Genomic DNA, 17,466 nt, shown 5'->3' on the forward strand with positions numbered 1-17,466 from the left:
GAGTGAAACGAAAATTGCTCATTTGTACATCTAAAGCGAGCAGTGACTCATGAAAGCTCACATTCTACTACAAATTTTGTTAGTCTTTAAGGTGCTCCTGGACTCTTACTCTTTTCTACTGCTACAGACAGACTAACATGGCTGCCCATCTTGATTTAAACAGGAAGGGCACTGAAATCTATTCCATTAAGTTGAAGTGGTAAGAGCTAATAAATGATCAGTGTCATCACATTTATAAATTGCTGCAATCCTGATGTGTAAGAATGGTGGCTTAGCTACTTTGGGTGATGGGTGAGTCTTACAAAGCAAGTCCATTCATCTTTTTAAGGGTCCCAAACAAAACTCTGGCAGCAATGATCCAAGCCGAGGAATCGTTTGATACCCTGCATCTTTCTGTAGCCCTAATGGTAGCCAAGGTGAGCCCAGTCTCATCAGATCTTGGAAGCTAAGCAGGGTTGGCCTGAGTCAGTATTTGGATGGGAAACCTCCAAGAAATACCAGGGTCACTACGCAAAGGCAGGCAGGCAGGCAATGGTCACCTCTTGAACGTCGCTTGCCTTGAAAACCCATCAGGGGCCACTAAAAGTAAATGTGACTTGATGGCAATGACTAAATAAAAATCTCCATGTAACTCTCATGCATGGTATTTAGACAACAATTAAGGTCTGTTTATATATTATGTGAAGCATCCATATAAACACTCAGAGGTAGTTTGCCATTGTATGGCTCTCTGTGTTATGACCCTGGTATTCCTTAGTGTCTCTCATCCAAGTACTAGTGAGGGCTAATCCTGTTTAACTTCAGATCCTGAGATTTGAAGAAGCTTGGGCTATTATGGGTTATTCTGAACATTAAGTGGTCAAAAATGCATTTTCTAGTAATTAAACCAATGGATGTGATGTGTGTTGCAATATCCACTGGTTTTGTATCAATTTCAGTGGTCCGAGGATGCATTTTGTTTCAACATCTTTACTTGCGGACAAAGTGTATTATCCAGTTCTAATTTTAAAAAAAGGTAAAGGTAGTCCCCTGTGCAAGCACCAGTCGTTTTCGATTCTGGGGTGACGCTGCTTTCACAATGTTTTCACGGCTGACTTTTTATGGGGTGGTTTGCCATTGCCTTCCCCAGTCATCTACACCTTCCCTCTAGCAAGCTGGGTACTCATTTTACCGACCTCGGAAGGATGGAAGGCTGAGTCAACAATCAAATGTGTACTAGGGAACAGTAGCTATTCTGGATTAATTATTATGGAGCATACGGTAGTAAATGCTAATGCACGTAAGGTTGCCACTTTTTCGGGGTACTCTGTAGTTTTAACAGCCGAATAACCTACAGAAGTTCAACAGGTGAAGTGAACTGTTGTATTTCCGCCTGACAGGGCTCACCAAAACCCAACCCGCAGGGCTGCTTCACGCAGCTTCCTTACCCACCTTTTCCTCTCTACGCTTGTCATCTCTGCCCCCCAAATTCCACAGGATCTATTTACACGCCACGCCCCCTCCTCCTACTCTACTACGTCAGCTCCTATGGAGGTAGGGATAAGATGAAGTAGGTAGGAGGGGCGATGCGCGCGCTGCTGTTGTCACTCAGAGGTGCGTCACTTCCTTTCCGAGCCTGCCGCTTTTTGCCACTACGGTTGAGTAGTCCGTCGGCGGAGAGGCTCGCACTGTAATACAGACGCGCGCGCGCGCCAGGGATTGTGTGTTTATCTGGCCGCGAGGGGCGGGGCCGGGATCGGGACGGCAGCTCAACACTCCCAACCCTCAGCTGTCGCCGCTGGAGGACCAGCCCTGAGGAGCCAAGTGAGGCCCAGCGAAGTAGGGGCGCCGCAAGGAAAGAGTCGGAGGAACCTGCTGCTGAAACTGAGGGCCGAGGGGACAGTCACTCGGCAACGGTGAGGGAACTGCAAAGGGCGCATGCGCGTCAGGGCAGTGGCCCTGGCCCGGCCCCGGGGGGGGGGCGGGTGGTGGTGGTTATGGATGCAAGCGGAATGTGAAGGGAAGGGGCCTGTGAGGAAGACAGAACCTTTTACGGGGAGTGGAGGATTTGGACGGGAAGCGAGCTCAGATCTCGAGGAGGGCTTGAAATAGAAGGGGGGCTACGTGTAGCGAATGTTCCAGGCTGGGAAGGGGCGGTGGGCTTGGGAATACCTACGGAGAGGGTCGTAGAAGCGTAAGAGAGGCTTGGCGATGGAAGGACATCTTTGGAGCAGGCGTGAGGGTTATGTGCTGGGCTCGCCATGGAAGTTTAGCTAGTCGAGGGAACGTGGTCATTCTCCCCCCCCCCCCCCCCGGTGAAGCCCCAACAAGAAAACTACTTGTTCAGAGTGGTGTAACTGGATAGTGACGTGTGGCCCGGAAAAGGCTATCCTTCAGCAAACCTGTTAAGCTGTAAAATGCTGCAAGAAGTTGAAGTATCAGTATATGATCTATCCCCGTGGGAGTTTAGGTATTTCTTTTAAAGGGTAATCGATAAACTTTGTTTCCTCTTACCTAGTCATGTTCTTGGGGGAAAGAACATATCAGGAATCTTTGAAGAAGACTTTTTTGTTTAAAGTCAGGAATTTATAGTCTGCGTTTCTCCTCAGCAAGGATCCAAGACCACATTATTCTCACCTCCATTTCATCTTCACAACAGCCATTCTTAGAGGTAGGTTAGGCTGAGAGAGAGAGAGTGAGTGGCTGGTCCAAGGTCACTTAGCAAGCTTCCATGACAAGAGTCGAGATTCTGATTGAGAATCCACCCATGATGTAGGGCGAACTTCTCAGACTCTTGAAGGTGAACTTATCTAATAAAGAGCAGGTGCCATTGCTGGATACAGTTAGCAGGTGCAGTGGAGAAAGATTCCTGCAGAACAAAATACTTTTATCTGACTTATGAGCTAAATTGTGTTACAAGCAAAGGCTTCCCTGTCTCTTCCTCTGTCACTCAGCAATATGAATCTCTGGAAAACTTCCCGTCTTCGATATAATAATTACATTATCTTATTTAAATCGTGTTCTTACACTGATTTTCCTTTAGAATTTATGGGCTGAAGTCCTGATGGGACAAGTGATGGAAAGCAAGTTTTTTCGCTGTTGTTGATTATCTTCTGCAATGAACAGCTGCAGAGAAGTATTGGGTTCAGGGTTTACTGTTTGGTTGTATGAGATAACAGTGAGGCCCTGCAACCACACAGTGTCCTTTAGCAGATCTTAGAAGTCATTGCAACATACTGCACTTCTGTAGTCAGCAGGGATTTTCTCAGCAGGCAATTCATTGTGGAAAGGGATCCCTGAAGGTGAGCAAAACCAAGCACTTGCCCCCTTTTTATGTCGATATTACTATTCTGTTGCCTCTGTATCCTGTGTTTTATCAAGAAATTTACTGTGCTGTATGCAATGATGGTACTTTATGGCTTAATTTTAAAAGTGGAGTAGCATGGTTCCATACTTAGTTGCAAACCCAGTGGCTAAGGGTAGAGTGGTGTTAGACTGGTGATTGAAAGTTTGGATGACTTGCATATGTTTTCAGGTTTTGTTACCCAGACAAATGAGCATAGGTGTTCAGTGATGCAGGAGTGTCCACAATTCTTGCAGGAACTGGCATCATAATGCTGCAGCAAATGTGCCTCCATAGAATTTGTGGCTCTGCCCATAGTGACTTAAGATCTCATCCAACTTCAATTTTTCACATCCAAGCTCCAATCTCTGTCACACCCCAGGACTTTTTAAACAGTATCAGTAATGTAATAGCAGTGCTTTTCAGGGAGGATAGAAATCAATGTTTTTTTTAAAAACACACACCAAAATACAGTGTTATGTTAATTATGTTATGCTGCTTAAAAATAAACTAGTTTAAAATATCTGAATTTAATAAAATTGTCTTTAAAATGAAGTGGGGCTGCAATAAACGTAATGTGAAGGCATAGTTTGAGATGTCAAAAAGAGGCTGTAAATGACCAAATACCACAGAAGATGTAGTCAAAAGAACAAGATGACTTGCCCTGACCTGGATAGCCCAGGCAAGCCTGATCTTGTCAGATCTTGGAAGCTGACCCTGGCAAGTACTTGGATGGGAGACCTCCAAAGAATAGCAGGGCCAGCACGTAGGGGCAGGGAATAGCAAGCCTCTGAATGCCCAATAGTAAGTAATCCCACCAGGGGTCGCTAGAAGTCAGCTATGACTTCCAGGCGCATGCACCTACACACACAGAACTCACAAAAATACAAGAATATTTGATATTTTCTTCATGGTACTCTTGATTTGCTTTAAAAAGGGTTGTCTCTTGGAACCTAAACTGAAATGCATAGTTCTGGGGTGGCCAAACTTGCTTAATGTAAGGGCCCCATAAAATAAATGTCAGATGTTTAAGAGCCTCAATACAGGAAGGAAGGAAGGAAAATAGATGGGGGAGGTGGAAAGAAAACAACTTTAATTTTACATGCATTCTTCAAGCTGCTGGCTGGCTTGGCTTGGAGAAGTGATATAAAGAGACAAATGCCGTCTTCAAACCAGCTGCCAGGGCACTGGGGCTTCGAGAACCACAGAGTGTTTGTGAAAGAGCCTACTTGTAGCTCTCAAGCCGCAGTTTGACCTCCCTTGGCGTACTTCATAGGCAGGTTTTTAGAAACAAAATGTCCTATAAAACCAGGAAAGTTACTGTATTTATTTCAAGTGTTTTAGAGCAGAAAAAAACCAGAAAACATAGTAATGTATGCATCAAAAATAAAAGGGCCCTTAATAGTAATACCACACTTTCTGTCTACTAGTATAATTTTTTTGTGTTAAATGTGAGATAATATCATTTACATATGAGAGACTCCATTATCCATACTGTAAATACTTTAGCACTTGCTTTGTAATCACAAACCTGTGTCTAAACCAGGATTAAAATCATGGTTTGGAAGAAAGAGAACAACCAATGTTTCAATGAAATAACAAATCATGGCTTGTTGTGATAGTGATTGAGTTCCAAGCTATGCTTTGAGAGGGAGTAGCGACCCCATTTTTAAAAACCCTTTCCCCCATAATGACAGACTTGTTTTATTGCTGTGTGTGAATCATGCTACTATTTATTTTTGCTTTTAAAATTATGTGGAGTTGTCTTAATAAGTTGCTTCTACATGTAAAATAATAGTTATGGAAATCTTGTTATTATGAGTTAGAGCAAGGGTGTCGAACTCATTTGTTCTGAGGGCCGGACCTGATATAAGTGAGACCTTGTTGGGCCATGCCATGTCAGGTTGGACTGGGCCATGTTGGGCTGGGCTATTTAAGATATATAAACTTTATAAAGGACACAGACAGACACAATTAAATATTTTTTTTTAAACTTAAAACATTAGCACTCATTGGTCTTAAAGGTGCTTTCTTTGTATCTCTCCCATGGGATCCAGGGACCTGGGCAAAGGAAGCTCTGGCTCCTTCCTTCCTTCCCCAGGGGACCAGGGTGGGGAAGCCTCTGCCAATAGAAGGAAGAGAGGCTTGGCTCAGTAGCTCTGCTGTGTGATTGAGAGAGCCTGGCAAAGTTAAGCTATCCCTCCCCCCCTTCTTCCCCAAGGGAGGAGCCTCAGCCAATGGAGAAAATAGAAGTTTTGCTCTATAGCTCCTGAATGATTGAGCAAGCCTGGCAAAGTAAGCTGAGATGCAGAAGGAAGCTAGAGATAGGGAGAAGGAAGTAGATGACAGCCAGTTGCTTGGGTGCTTGACAGCCCTCCAGGGGCTTGATTCAGCCCCCGGGCCCCATGTTTGACACCCCTGAGTTAGAGTTTCCATATAAACAAAAGTGCCCCCCTGACTTTTCTGACTTCTTCGTTGCAAACAAAAGCAATATAAGTCTCCTTAGGTGGGTGTTTGGGGTTTGTTGCATTTTCTTTATGAATCCCCTGTTGCAGAAGTTTACAGTCCTCTACAAAGGTGTCACTGGACTCCTGTTTTATTTTACTTAGCGACATGGTTTCTGTGTCTTCTTTCCACAACTTTCATCTTCCTTTTCTCTGATACTCAATAATATAGGGTGGATGTATTCTTTGCCTTGTTCGTTTTAGAAGCAGATGCAGTCCCTGGCCCCCTCAACTTCTCTGTAGTCCACTGAAGTCTGTAGTATTGTTGCTTGAAGCTTCATTTGTGGCTGGACTGCCACTGATTTCCCTTTGCCTTGGATACAGAAAATTTTGTAAGGACTTGCTTGGTCTTTCGGATTTTGCTTCCCAGCTGAGCTGCTGTTTTCTGATATTCTTGTGGTATTTCTGAAATTCTTTTCTGATTTCTGACTGCTCTTAATTGTTTCTCTCAGATTGGGTCCCAGGGCTTCAAGACTTAATTTCTTCCTTTTACCTTATAATAATGAATTAAATGCTTCGAGAAGCGTCTGTTTGTTCCAGTACCACAGGGCTTTTTTGCATGTATTCCTTAATGTATCAGTATATTTAGTAGTGGAAATGAGACACGGAATCTCCCTGACAAAGGTATTTATTTATTTGATATGTAGCAAGGTACTAATTTCATATGATGATGATAGCATTAAGGCTTGTAGATGAAGTGGTGATGAGTCATTATGACACAGTGCACTAAATACATGGACATCATCCTTTGAGTAGAGAGGAAGGGAACGGTTTACAGCTAACTTGAATTTTCCCACCTCATAAGTGTCTTCTGCAAGGATCTTGAGATTGAACAGAAGCCTGCTTCTAGAAACTTTGCTTTGCAAAAACTGAAGGGACAGCAACATGTATGGGGGCCTATTGCAGGAAGGGGTGGTTCTATGAGAGATGGAGCCCATTGTTATTGGTAACTTTCCAGTGGTGGTCTGGTCAGGCAAACAGGTTTAGCTACTTTGCAGTTATCTGACATTCATTTTCAGAAGTTAGTATTAATTCTAGGGCTTGCTAGAAATTGTAAAGCAAATCAGTTTTTCACCGTCTGTACTGTGATGGAGGGAAAAAGAAAAAATTAGATTAAAAACATGAACATTTGCGTTTTGTACCTTGTCTTTATATAAGTCCAGTCTTTGAAATGTCTGCTCTCTTTCTCTCCAGTTGAATTAAGAAGTAGCCAGATGATCTCTGCATGGAGTATAACTGTAGTTTACAAATGTACACTAAATTGATCTATTGGTTTTAAGAACACTGAACACATTATGCTTTTGGGTTACTGCTCTTCTTTATCCGATTATATAAACTTTATGTAAAGTAGAAAGTCAATTCACTCATTCTTTTGTTCATTAAATAGTATGCAAGGAATATACTGTAGCATAAAATAAGGCTTACATTATATTAAATGTATTAAATCAACATTTAACATTGTATTAAATAAAATCACCTGAACACTTCGGACAACCAGTCTTATACAATACAAATCTTCAGTCATTCATTATAGTATGAAATTCGACCTTGTATGAGCTTGGCTTAGAAACAGCTGGTATGAAACGTAGGGTATTAGGAATGATATTCAACAAAATTAGATTTAAATTCATGAACCTTGTCATGATACTCCTACAGCAGTATAGTTTGGATTTGTAGATAGATTCAAGGAGGATAAGTCTATCAGAAACTATTAGCCATGGTAGCTGAGTGCAACCTCCACATTCAGAGACAGAGCCTTTGAATCTGAGAGTCAGGTGGCAACAACAGGGGAAGGCCTTGGCCACTGTATCCTGTTGTTGGCTATCCAGAGGTATTGTTTGGCTATTGTGTGAGATAGGATGCTGGACTAGATGGACTTCTTACATTCTCATGATCTGCCCTGACTTTTTAAGTAGCAAAAGAATAAAGTTGACAATACTATTTCCTCTAGTATGTGAGGAGAATGAATGCTGAGATGCAGTAAGAAGGATATAAATTATGATTAAAATTTTATGTTCTAAGGAAAAGTGCCACCCTTATAGATTCTTAAATGTTTTAATTGCTAGAGCAAAGTGTTAAAATGTGGCAGTGTTTCTATTGACTAATAATTAAGAGGTAGAGGTTCATTTTTTAAAACTCCTGTTAAACAAAAATAATGCTTTCCTGATTTTTGTAAATAATAATCCTCCCATGGAGTTGGATTCAGTAATCTGTCAGCAAAAGCTGCTGAGGGTTGTGAATCTTCCTTGCCTCTCCCCCCTCCCTCTGTGGCTATTTCTAACCCTGGTAAAGCTTATTCCCATGGTTGCAAAACATATATACATAGAGTGTCAAACTTGTGGCTTGGGGGCCGAATCAGACCCCCGGAGGGCTTGTTTCAGGCCTGCAAGCAACTCACTGTTGTCTGCTTCCTTCTCCCTCTCTTGCTTCCTTCTGTATCACAGCTTACTTTGCCAGGCTTGCTCAATCGCACAGGAGCTACAGAGCAAAGCTCCTCCCTTGAGGAGGAAGTGAGGGAAGGAGAGCTAGCTTTGCCAGGCTCTCTCAGTTGCACAGTAGAGCTACTGAGCCAAGCCTCTCTTTGTTCTGTTGGCTGAGGCACAACAAGCCAGTGAGATGGATGGGTTAGGTTTAGTGTGTGTATTTGTCTGTGTCCTTTATTGAGTTTATATATCCCCTGTCTGGCATTATATTTTATGACACACATGACCCATCCCAACAAGGTCACATTTATGTCATATCTGGCCCTCGTAACAAATGAGTTTTACACCCCTGATCTATGCCAATAAGGGTATTGACTGACAGTACATATAGTGATAGTCACATAGGCCAGGAGGTTGTAGTGGAGGCAAAGTTGGGAATGCAATTGCCCTTCTGTCTCTTTTATCAGTAACAGAAGAGGAAGAAAGCAATTTGTCCCCTTTCCTGCTGCAATCTTTGGACATATATGGCTGTTACTCTACATGGGATCCATGAGTCCGGGAATAAACTTTCTGGAGGCTAGAAATGGCTGCTGGGAGAGGGGAAAGCAGGAAAGGTCTGCAATCCTTGCATTAGGTTCAACCCATTATTTTTCTTCAGAGAATATTGTGGTTTGTTATGGCAAAGTGTGTTATAGATATCATATTATACTAAATTTTATAGGTAGCATAATTTTGTGTCCTTAGTGTAAATTATTACATGGCGATGTCTTTAAAAGAGTTGTGTTCTTTTTGGAGTGTGTTATAACTGTTTTTGCCTGAACTGCAGTTCTTTATATCCATTTAGAAATATAATTTTGATGCATATATATTTGTCAGTGTGGTTGTAGTAAGGAAATTAGATTTTTTCTACTTTAATAAATTTGCATTTTGAGATTCTCAGTTTATTTAAGCTTTAAGACAGTTCACATGTCAGCTGTTCTTTTTGCAATGGTATATATTCTTCAGAAGAATTTTTATAGTTACTGGGAGGTAGAACAGAATGACATACCTCTGTAAAATTTTTACATGCACACAGTAACCAGTAGTGATATAGGAAGTATTAAATTTGTGGTCCTCGTGCTAGAAATTTCCCATACATGGACATAACTATAATTGCAGGGGGCACTCTTAAAATGTAAGAAACATTTTGGCTGTTTAAGAACATGATCAAACTTCCAGCAGTTACCAGTGTAAGTATTTTTAGAAATAAAACTTTAGAAGGTTTGGGAGATGTTATGATTTAGTTATTGTCCTGCAGGCTTCTTTTCTTTGACAGAAGGATCTTGACATACTCATTCAAATATTGCCCAAGTATTTTCTTACTGCTTTGGACATGATATAATTAGTGCAGGGGCAATATAAGGAAAGAGAGAGTTGAAATTTATGGTTATGGATTTGGCTGCTGATAGTTATATTTACATAGACTTTCCCTCTTTTCCAAAATTGTATACCTCTTCCGAATAGAACTTCTGACCAGAACTGGGAGACTGATAATTGTCTTAAATCCATCAGTTCTGTTAATTGAATAAAATGGAAGGAAGAAAACCATTCAAACTTATAGACAGGGATGAAAAGCAAATTAGCATATAACGAAGACATTTTGTGGCAAGATAGGAACAACAGGCCAAGTGTACAGGACAACAGCTGTATGGATCCAGTTAAGAGGGACCAAGGTTTGAAGCAGTAAATACGTCAAAATAGGAGATAAGTGCATAAGAGAATCTTTCCTAATTGTGGGACTACCTTTACCTTTTTAACATCCCACAATTAGGAAGAATTAATTGGATCCATACACTGTTAACCTTGTACACTTAGTTGGTCCTGAAGGTGGACTATAATGTTATTCTGTTGCTTCAGACCAACATGACTGTCCATCTAGTTCTGTTAATTCCAATTTCTGCCAAGTTAGTTAAATGTTCATTAACTGACTGTTGTCCAAACTGGCTTCTGGTACCTAAGTAATCATGCGTGCTCAGGCTTTCTGAATTGGAAAGATTCTCGCATATGGGATGGAATATTTGTTCATAAGTTGTTTCAGTTTTTGTGAACAAGGTTCAGTGTTGTACGTGTGTTTTTATTCAGCTGACATGAAGAAACAAGCAGTTGAAAAACAGCCATCTGCAAAATAGTCAGTGCTCACTTTTTAGAATACAATTGTGTGCAGTTGCATAGGAATTCTGATTTTCTTGCTGCTTAAATGTTAATTCAGTTTCTTTAATGCTATGATGCATTATTAACGTTATGTGGTAGCCAGGTACATGTTTGTGCCTCACTATATAATTTTCAACGTAATTAGCTGTTTTTGCAGCACAGAATAACCTATTATTAAATAACTTTTAGACGTTAGGAATGAGATAGAAATGAAATAGTATGCTTGTTATCAAGAAGGTAATGATTAAGAAGTGCTGAAGTCATACCTTTTTCCCCTCTTCGGCTGAAATTTATTCCTCCGAATTTTGCCTCAAGTGGCCATATGGTCTGAGGTGGTGGTAGTTTTACTATTTGCCTGCTTATGGTGGGAAGGCTTCTGATGGGAGATCTGCAGTCATGCTTCCTGGACTAGTGAAAGAGAGTCTGGGGAGGAAATGACATTGTGTGACATGATGCCCAAAATCTGGGTGTGATGTAAGGGCATTGGGCAACATGCTTACATCACACCCTGATTTTTGGGGTGGTTGTGATGATGCTTGACATCCCATTGCCTCACTTCTGAAGCTCCTTGAAATGCTGTTCAGGTGCCTGGAATCCCTAGATGGTGTTCCATGCAGGTTTTCTGGTTGTAGACCATGTATTTTGCCCCATGGAACTCAGTGGAAGGCATGGATAATGGGCCTAACCCATATCTTCACAGCCTTAGTTTGGTTCCCTCCCCCCCCCCCCACCCGTGGTTAAATCAGATAAAAGTCTGGTTACATATGTTGAATTCCATAGGAGTGTCCCATGAATTCATGTGACCACTACCATGTATAGAAATTGTTTATTTGATATGTATAGAAATTGTTCATCTGAACTGGTGCCTCAACGTGGGGGTTGTAAACATGACAGATCAAAAAAGGACACTACGGTGGTAATGTAAAACTTGTCTGCTGCAACACAAACATCACCTTTGTGTGAGCATGGCAATACTGCAGTTTTTGTTACTGTCTTTTAGTGGCTGCTGTCAAATGGACTGGCTCTTGTATATGATAGTGAAATGCCCATTATGATGGTGTCAAGTGAAGGAGGGCCTTATATTGTTGGGCTTCCCCCCTCCCCCTTTGGATCTTTCTGTGTGAACTCTGGGCTAGTGAGCTTTATGAGTAGAAGTTTTGCTCCTATTGTGTAATACCTCGTGGAGTGCTTTATTTTTTTTTCTTGCTGTAGGAGTGAATGGCAACCATTACTTAGAAAAAAGTAAGCCTATCAATGAAGGAATGCAGTTTGGATGACTGTTGTTGTATCTACTGTATGCCTCCAGTGACTCTAAGGTTCTCCTAGCCCAGCTTGGTTTTATTTGGAAAAGCTTGGTGAGATTCAGAGTGGATTTTCTTGAAACCAGGAAATTGATTCCAAAGCCTGCGTTGACTTGCTGAGCCCCAATACCCGGTTTGAGTGTATTTCATTAAATGCAGTGTTTTATCTTTTTGTGTAATGTTAAATATTTCTTTATATGGATAATTTTTTTTACACTTTGTGTTTGATATCAATTTTGTGTTTAACAGAGAACCATGGGATTCATTTTTGAGGAATTGTTGAATACATGGCTTTCTGAAATCATAATTAAAAAGAAGTTGTGTGAAAATGAGTTTTAAAAATTTTGATTTGAACTTACATATTTTTTTCATATAAATCAAAGGGAACTGTTAGAGAACATGTGTGTTGGTTTCCATTGTGAAGGAGGAAAATGCTGCTTATCAATCCAGATAATAGGAATATTCAGGTCCCTGATTTAAACTACTTTTTTTGCTAGAACCTCTGTGAGAGCTATTGTATAGTGAATAGAGCTTTGACTATAGATTGGACTCTGCTTCCAGCTGAGCTAGAAACTTCAGTGAATTGCATTGGACAGGTCATTAACTCTGAACTTAAATCTAAAGGTTGGTCCTGATAAAACTGAGCTGCTGTTCATCGTTAGGGGATTTATTCAAAGAGTTAGAATCCATTGTGCATTGAATGGGGCTGAACTTTTCCTAAAGAAGCAGGTTCACATCTTGAGTGGGTGGGCTGTATTGCTTGATCAGTATACACAGGTTGTAGTTCTTCTTTAAAAGTGTGATTTAACACAGTAATTCATACTCTGGTCATATCCCAGTAAGATAAGATGAAGAAAGGGAGGAAGTTGTGAAGTGTCTTTGGGTTCCTACTGGGGAGAAAAGTGGGAAATAAATCAAATACATAAAATAAATAGCTTCAAGTTGTGCTCCATTGCTTGGTCACACTAAAAGGCTCAGAAGACTCACAGTGGTTTTTGTATATTAGAGTACTAGCTGCTGCAGTAAATAATTATTTCTACAAGTTTATGGCATCTAACAAGTAATTGTAAGAAATTGTTGTAAGCTTATAGTAATTACGTTAGTGCTTTATTAATATGATTGTTAGTAAATTAAGTACATTTACAAATACATTTTAAAGTTGAATTCTGGTATTTGTGTTTGGTCTAAAAGCTCACAGAAGGATTAGGTGAAATGGATCTTTCACTACCATCCCTTTGCTCCAGCAACCAGTTGTTTGTCCTGAAAATCCTCTCTAAAGGTTGGGTACCATGGTGTTGGTTTCCCAGAAAAATATGAATCAGAATTTTTTTTCAATGCCTTGAATATGGCGTTTTCTGATTTAATATATTTATTAAGTAAAAGGAAATACACTGAAATGGTTGACGTATTAATTTTAGTGCACCGTAAGAACAGTGCATGATATGCCATGGATGTGAATATATACTTATTTAATAGGAATGTAATTTTCTTCACTGGGGCACTTCAGTTTTGCTGTCAGTCTCTGAGGTATCACTTACATCGTTTGTTAGTTCTAAATCAGGTGATATTTAAAAATTTGGTTGCTATGTGCATTTCTGTTTTTATTCTTCCCTTGTATTTACTAATAAATAAATTATACATGTATATTCTCTTATGTTTCATAGGGATAATCACCTGGAAAACATTAATTGCAACTTTAGAACTACTAGCCTGATTTTGAATTGGTCATGATATCTGCTCATTGTTGTTAATATTAGAAATCAGTGATTTTAAAAAAAGAAATTGAACATTTTTCATGGAAAAATAAAGTACTCTCAAAATTTCTGCCCCATAGCTCTAGTTGGGCAACTCTTGTGAATAAAATACTCTCTAGTACAAGGAAAGACAATTGGGCAAAATTGCTTACTCTTCAACTGGCAACTTGTGCTAGCCAGAAGGGGTGGGTGGGGTGTAAATTTATTTACATAATAAATAAATAAAATTTATTATTATTATTATATTTATTAATATATTATTATTATAAAGTGATTTCATGCAGTTCACTAGATCTAACCCATAGACTAGAATTCTTGATTTAATTTTCCACTGTTTTATCTGTAGTTACCTCATAAATTTTATAGAGGTGGAACAAAGTACCATTTCAACTACCTGATGATATAACTATGAGTACACACACACATATTGGCCACTGTGTGGCACAGAGTGTTGGGCTGGATGGGCCATTGGCCTGATCCAACATGGCTTCTCTTATGTTCTTATGTTCTTTTCATGTTTGTATATTATTTTAAGTATTAACTGTTTGTTCTGCAACAGATAATGTGGATAATTACATGCTATGAAACCATAAAGGAATTACTGATAGGATTGTACAGAACTGTTTGTATGATGTACGTATGTTCTCACTCATTGCAAGATAATCTCCCAAAGAGACATAATTGCTGGACTTTATATATGCCAAGTATATGTTTTTCATTGCAAATCATAGATCTAATTTTGAACTAGACCATAGAGTATGGATAGAAAAATCCACACAATGGAGCAGCAGGGAGGCAGGGGAGATTTTTCTACAAATATGAGGGAAGCCCCCAGTTTGCAGAAAAATCTTATCTTAATTTAAAAAGCAGATTAAAACTCTCTTCCATTAACCACACCCATGTTATCTGGCTTTAGGACTACACTACGTTGGGCCCTTCAAGCCCTGGTATCAGTTTTTTGCCCCTCAGTGAGGGGAAGGTAGTAGTACACAGGATCCAACTTAAAATGATATGTTAACATCAGTGTTTTCAACCTTGGTATTGAGAATTCTTTTGATATCTGCAAAATTTAGAGTGCTTTAAACTGTTTTTTGTGTATATGTTTTTCAGGTTAACAGCTGAGGTACTGATCGAGTTCTGCTCTTCTTCAATGAGGAACTACAGGCTGATCTTCTGCCATAACCTCAAGCAACCATAAATGACAAAAGAATGCTTGGTCAGTAAGGGTAGCTGGCGTAGAAAATATTTTGTAAACATAGGTGTTTAAGTGCTCTGAGGTAGGTTTTCTCAGCTGTTAACATTTTTCTTGTAATAAATTTCTTGAGGGCTTATTAATTTCAAATCAGTTTGCAGTTAGTTGGGCTAACTCTACAAAAGTGAGCATAGCTAAAAGCATTTTGAGGTAATGTAATAGCAATCTTCAAGAACTGAGTATGAATTCAATTTATACCTGATTTTTAATCTTCCCTTGCTCCCAATTTTGATGTCTGCAATCATACTGTAAAACCTGTATCGATTTTTAATGTTTTTAAGCTTCCTATGCTTAAAAAGCTGTTTTCTGTTTTAATAGGGGTAATATTTATTTTAATGAAGCTACAGTTATAAAATAAAGAAGTTAGATGTATTTAACATGAATTCAATTTAATGTAAAGTTTGTTTTTAGTACTAAGACATCTGCCTAACTGAATTGAAACATTTTTTAATACAGTTTCCTAAGCCTACATGATAGGGCTCACTTTACTGGGTGTTCTAACATGGAAGGCCAAGGGGACTGTGGTGTGTATTCTAAGTTATGATGGAAGAAGTTCTGGCCTCCTCCAGCTTTCCTCCAAGTTAAGTAGCTGCTTGTTGGAGGAAGGCTTCAGGCTTCGTTCAGTGGACTGATAGAATACATGCTACCACTTTCAAATACATATGGAATGTTTCTTGTTCAGTTATTACATTGTGCAGGGCTCAGTGAAAAAAATGTTTAAGTGGTAGGACATTGACTCATTCTAGGGCTACCTCCTGAACACTCTGAACAGAATTCTGAATCCTTTTATTTGGCCATAGTTTGCTGTGGTCATAGGGAGCTAACAACATCAGTAACTAGTTCAATACAGAAGTATGCTTCCTGCAGTTTATTGGTCATAATTAATCTGTCCTTTGGGTTATTGGTGGGGTTTGAATTTTTCCTATAAAAGTACTGTTTATTTTCTGAATTCTAGAGCCATGTTGTAATCTTGCGTACTAGTCATTAAATGTTCAAAGTAATGTAGAGCACACACTTTATCAAAGATTTCAGGTTTTCATGGCTGGTAACATCATTAGGGTTTGTAGAATCTTTCGGGCTCAAGTGCCGTGTTCTACTGGAGAAAGTTTTCCTTCCAGACGTTTCGTTCTCAGCTGCGGAGAACATCCTCAGTGATGTTGCAGCCGGAGCAGGCGCTCTGACCTTCTTGGCTGCTGTGCATTGAGTCACTTTATCATTCAGTATTTTCTGTAAAGTGGTTCTTTATAAAAATACAGACAACATAATAAAAAATAAATTGTTTCAAAATACATTTGCAAAAGATGTAGGAGAATATCAAGTGAATACACGAGACGCTCAATGATTGCATAGTTTTCAATTACGCATATGAAGCTTATGATGGACACTTTAAGATTTATACAACAAAATGGAAACTTTGCATTCATATTCTTTGCAACGTAATGCTGTAATAATTTGAGATGTAGTTAGGATTTCATGACATATGGAAATGGTATGTGTGTTACAGATGCATGCTACTTTGCATATTTTATTCATTGGGGCTTATTCCTAGGAACATGTACTTACAATTGCAGTTTTTGTTCCTCAACTTGGATTAGTTATCTAAAAGTTAATGTAAGGGTGCTACAGATGTATAGCATTTCAATGGTGAGGCTACTATGGAAGTGTGCTTTTCACATATCTGACACTAATACTTCTGCTCTGAGGTTTGGTCTAAGACTGAACCTGTTTTGCTTGTTTGCAATACAAACAGTATTTGCACAGCATTGATCTCCTGGCCCGTATGTTAGTAAAGAAGGAACTTCCTCCTCTTGTAGTTGAGCAGCACTCATTGTGGTTGGCTGGCTTTGGTGTCAGTAATAAAACCATCTTCCTATTTGAGCAGATTTCAAAGTTTAAATAAACAGCAAGAGAGCTTTTAAAAAGCTTAAACAAGCACTGGAGTGAATGAACAAAAAAACAATCAAGAGGACAGCCTGCCCTAAGAAATGGGAGCCCTGGCTTTATGCAAGGATATGTGTGTACAAAGGGATAGGGGATGGAGCTTCCCTTACAGTTGAAAGACCTGCACCTGCTCCTTTGAATATGTGTACCTTAATTTACACATGTATGCTTGCATAGAATTGTAATGTCTTGAGGTGTGTTCATGTAAATATGTATGTCACTTGGTTTTACACTGTTTAATTAGTGAATAATTAATGGTTTGCAGCTGAATGTGTGAACTTCTCAAGCTCACACTTTGAGGGGGAGGGCATCTTGTCATGGATTATTACCTTAATCTGTCCACCAAGGACCAGAACTCAAACTACTTGTCTGCTGGGTGAGAGTCACCCATTAATTCAGTTTGTGTCCTGCCTTAGAAGAAGAAGAAGAAGATGATATTGGATTTATATCCCGCCCTCCACTCCGAAGAGTCTCAGAGAGGCTCACAATCTCCTTTACCTTCCCCCCCACAACAGACACCCCGTGAGGTGGGTGGGGCTGGAGAGGGCTCTCACAGCAGCTGCCCTTTCAAGGACAACTTCTGCCAGAGCTATGGCTGACCCAAGGCCATTCCAGCAGGTGCAAGTGGAGGAGTGGGGAATCAAAACCGGTTCTCCCAGATAAGAGTCCGCACACTTAACCACTACACCAAACTGGCTCTCTAGGAAACACAGGCTTTTAGTAGAAACTCTGAGAATTGGATCCCTCCAAGTTAAAACCTTTTCCTTTCTTATTTTTTT

General features: G+C 39.8%; 1 protein-coding gene across 5 annotated transcripts in view; it reads left to right on the forward strand.

The window, feature by feature from the left end:
* Positions 1 to 1,624: 1,624 nt before the first annotated feature.
* The window catches only part of FAM13B (family with sequence similarity 13 member B), a 107,286-nt gene continuing 91,444 nt past the window's right edge, over positions 1,625 to 17,466 (forward strand). For 2 of the 5 annotated variants that reach the window (XM_060240398.1, XM_060240399.1), the window contains exons 1-2: positions 1,626 to 1,895; positions 14,605 to 14,710. In XM_060240398.1, coding sequence (XP_060096381.1) covers positions 14,693 to 14,710 — 18 coding nt within the window. In that variant the 5' untranslated portion in view covers positions 1,626 to 1,895; positions 14,605 to 14,692. Of the gene's footprint in view, positions 1,896 to 14,604; positions 14,772 to 17,466 lie in introns of all 5 variants that reach the window. The other 3 variants (XM_060240402.1, XM_060240400.1, XM_060240401.1) reach the window with 3 other exon arrangements.

The sequence above is a fragment of the Heteronotia binoei genome, chromosome 5 (genome assembly GCF_032191835.1).
Source record: "Heteronotia binoei isolate CCM8104 ecotype False Entrance Well chromosome 5, APGP_CSIRO_Hbin_v1, whole genome shotgun sequence".
Classification (NCBI taxonomy): Eukaryota; Metazoa; Chordata; class Lepidosauria; order Squamata; family Gekkonidae; genus Heteronotia; species Heteronotia binoei.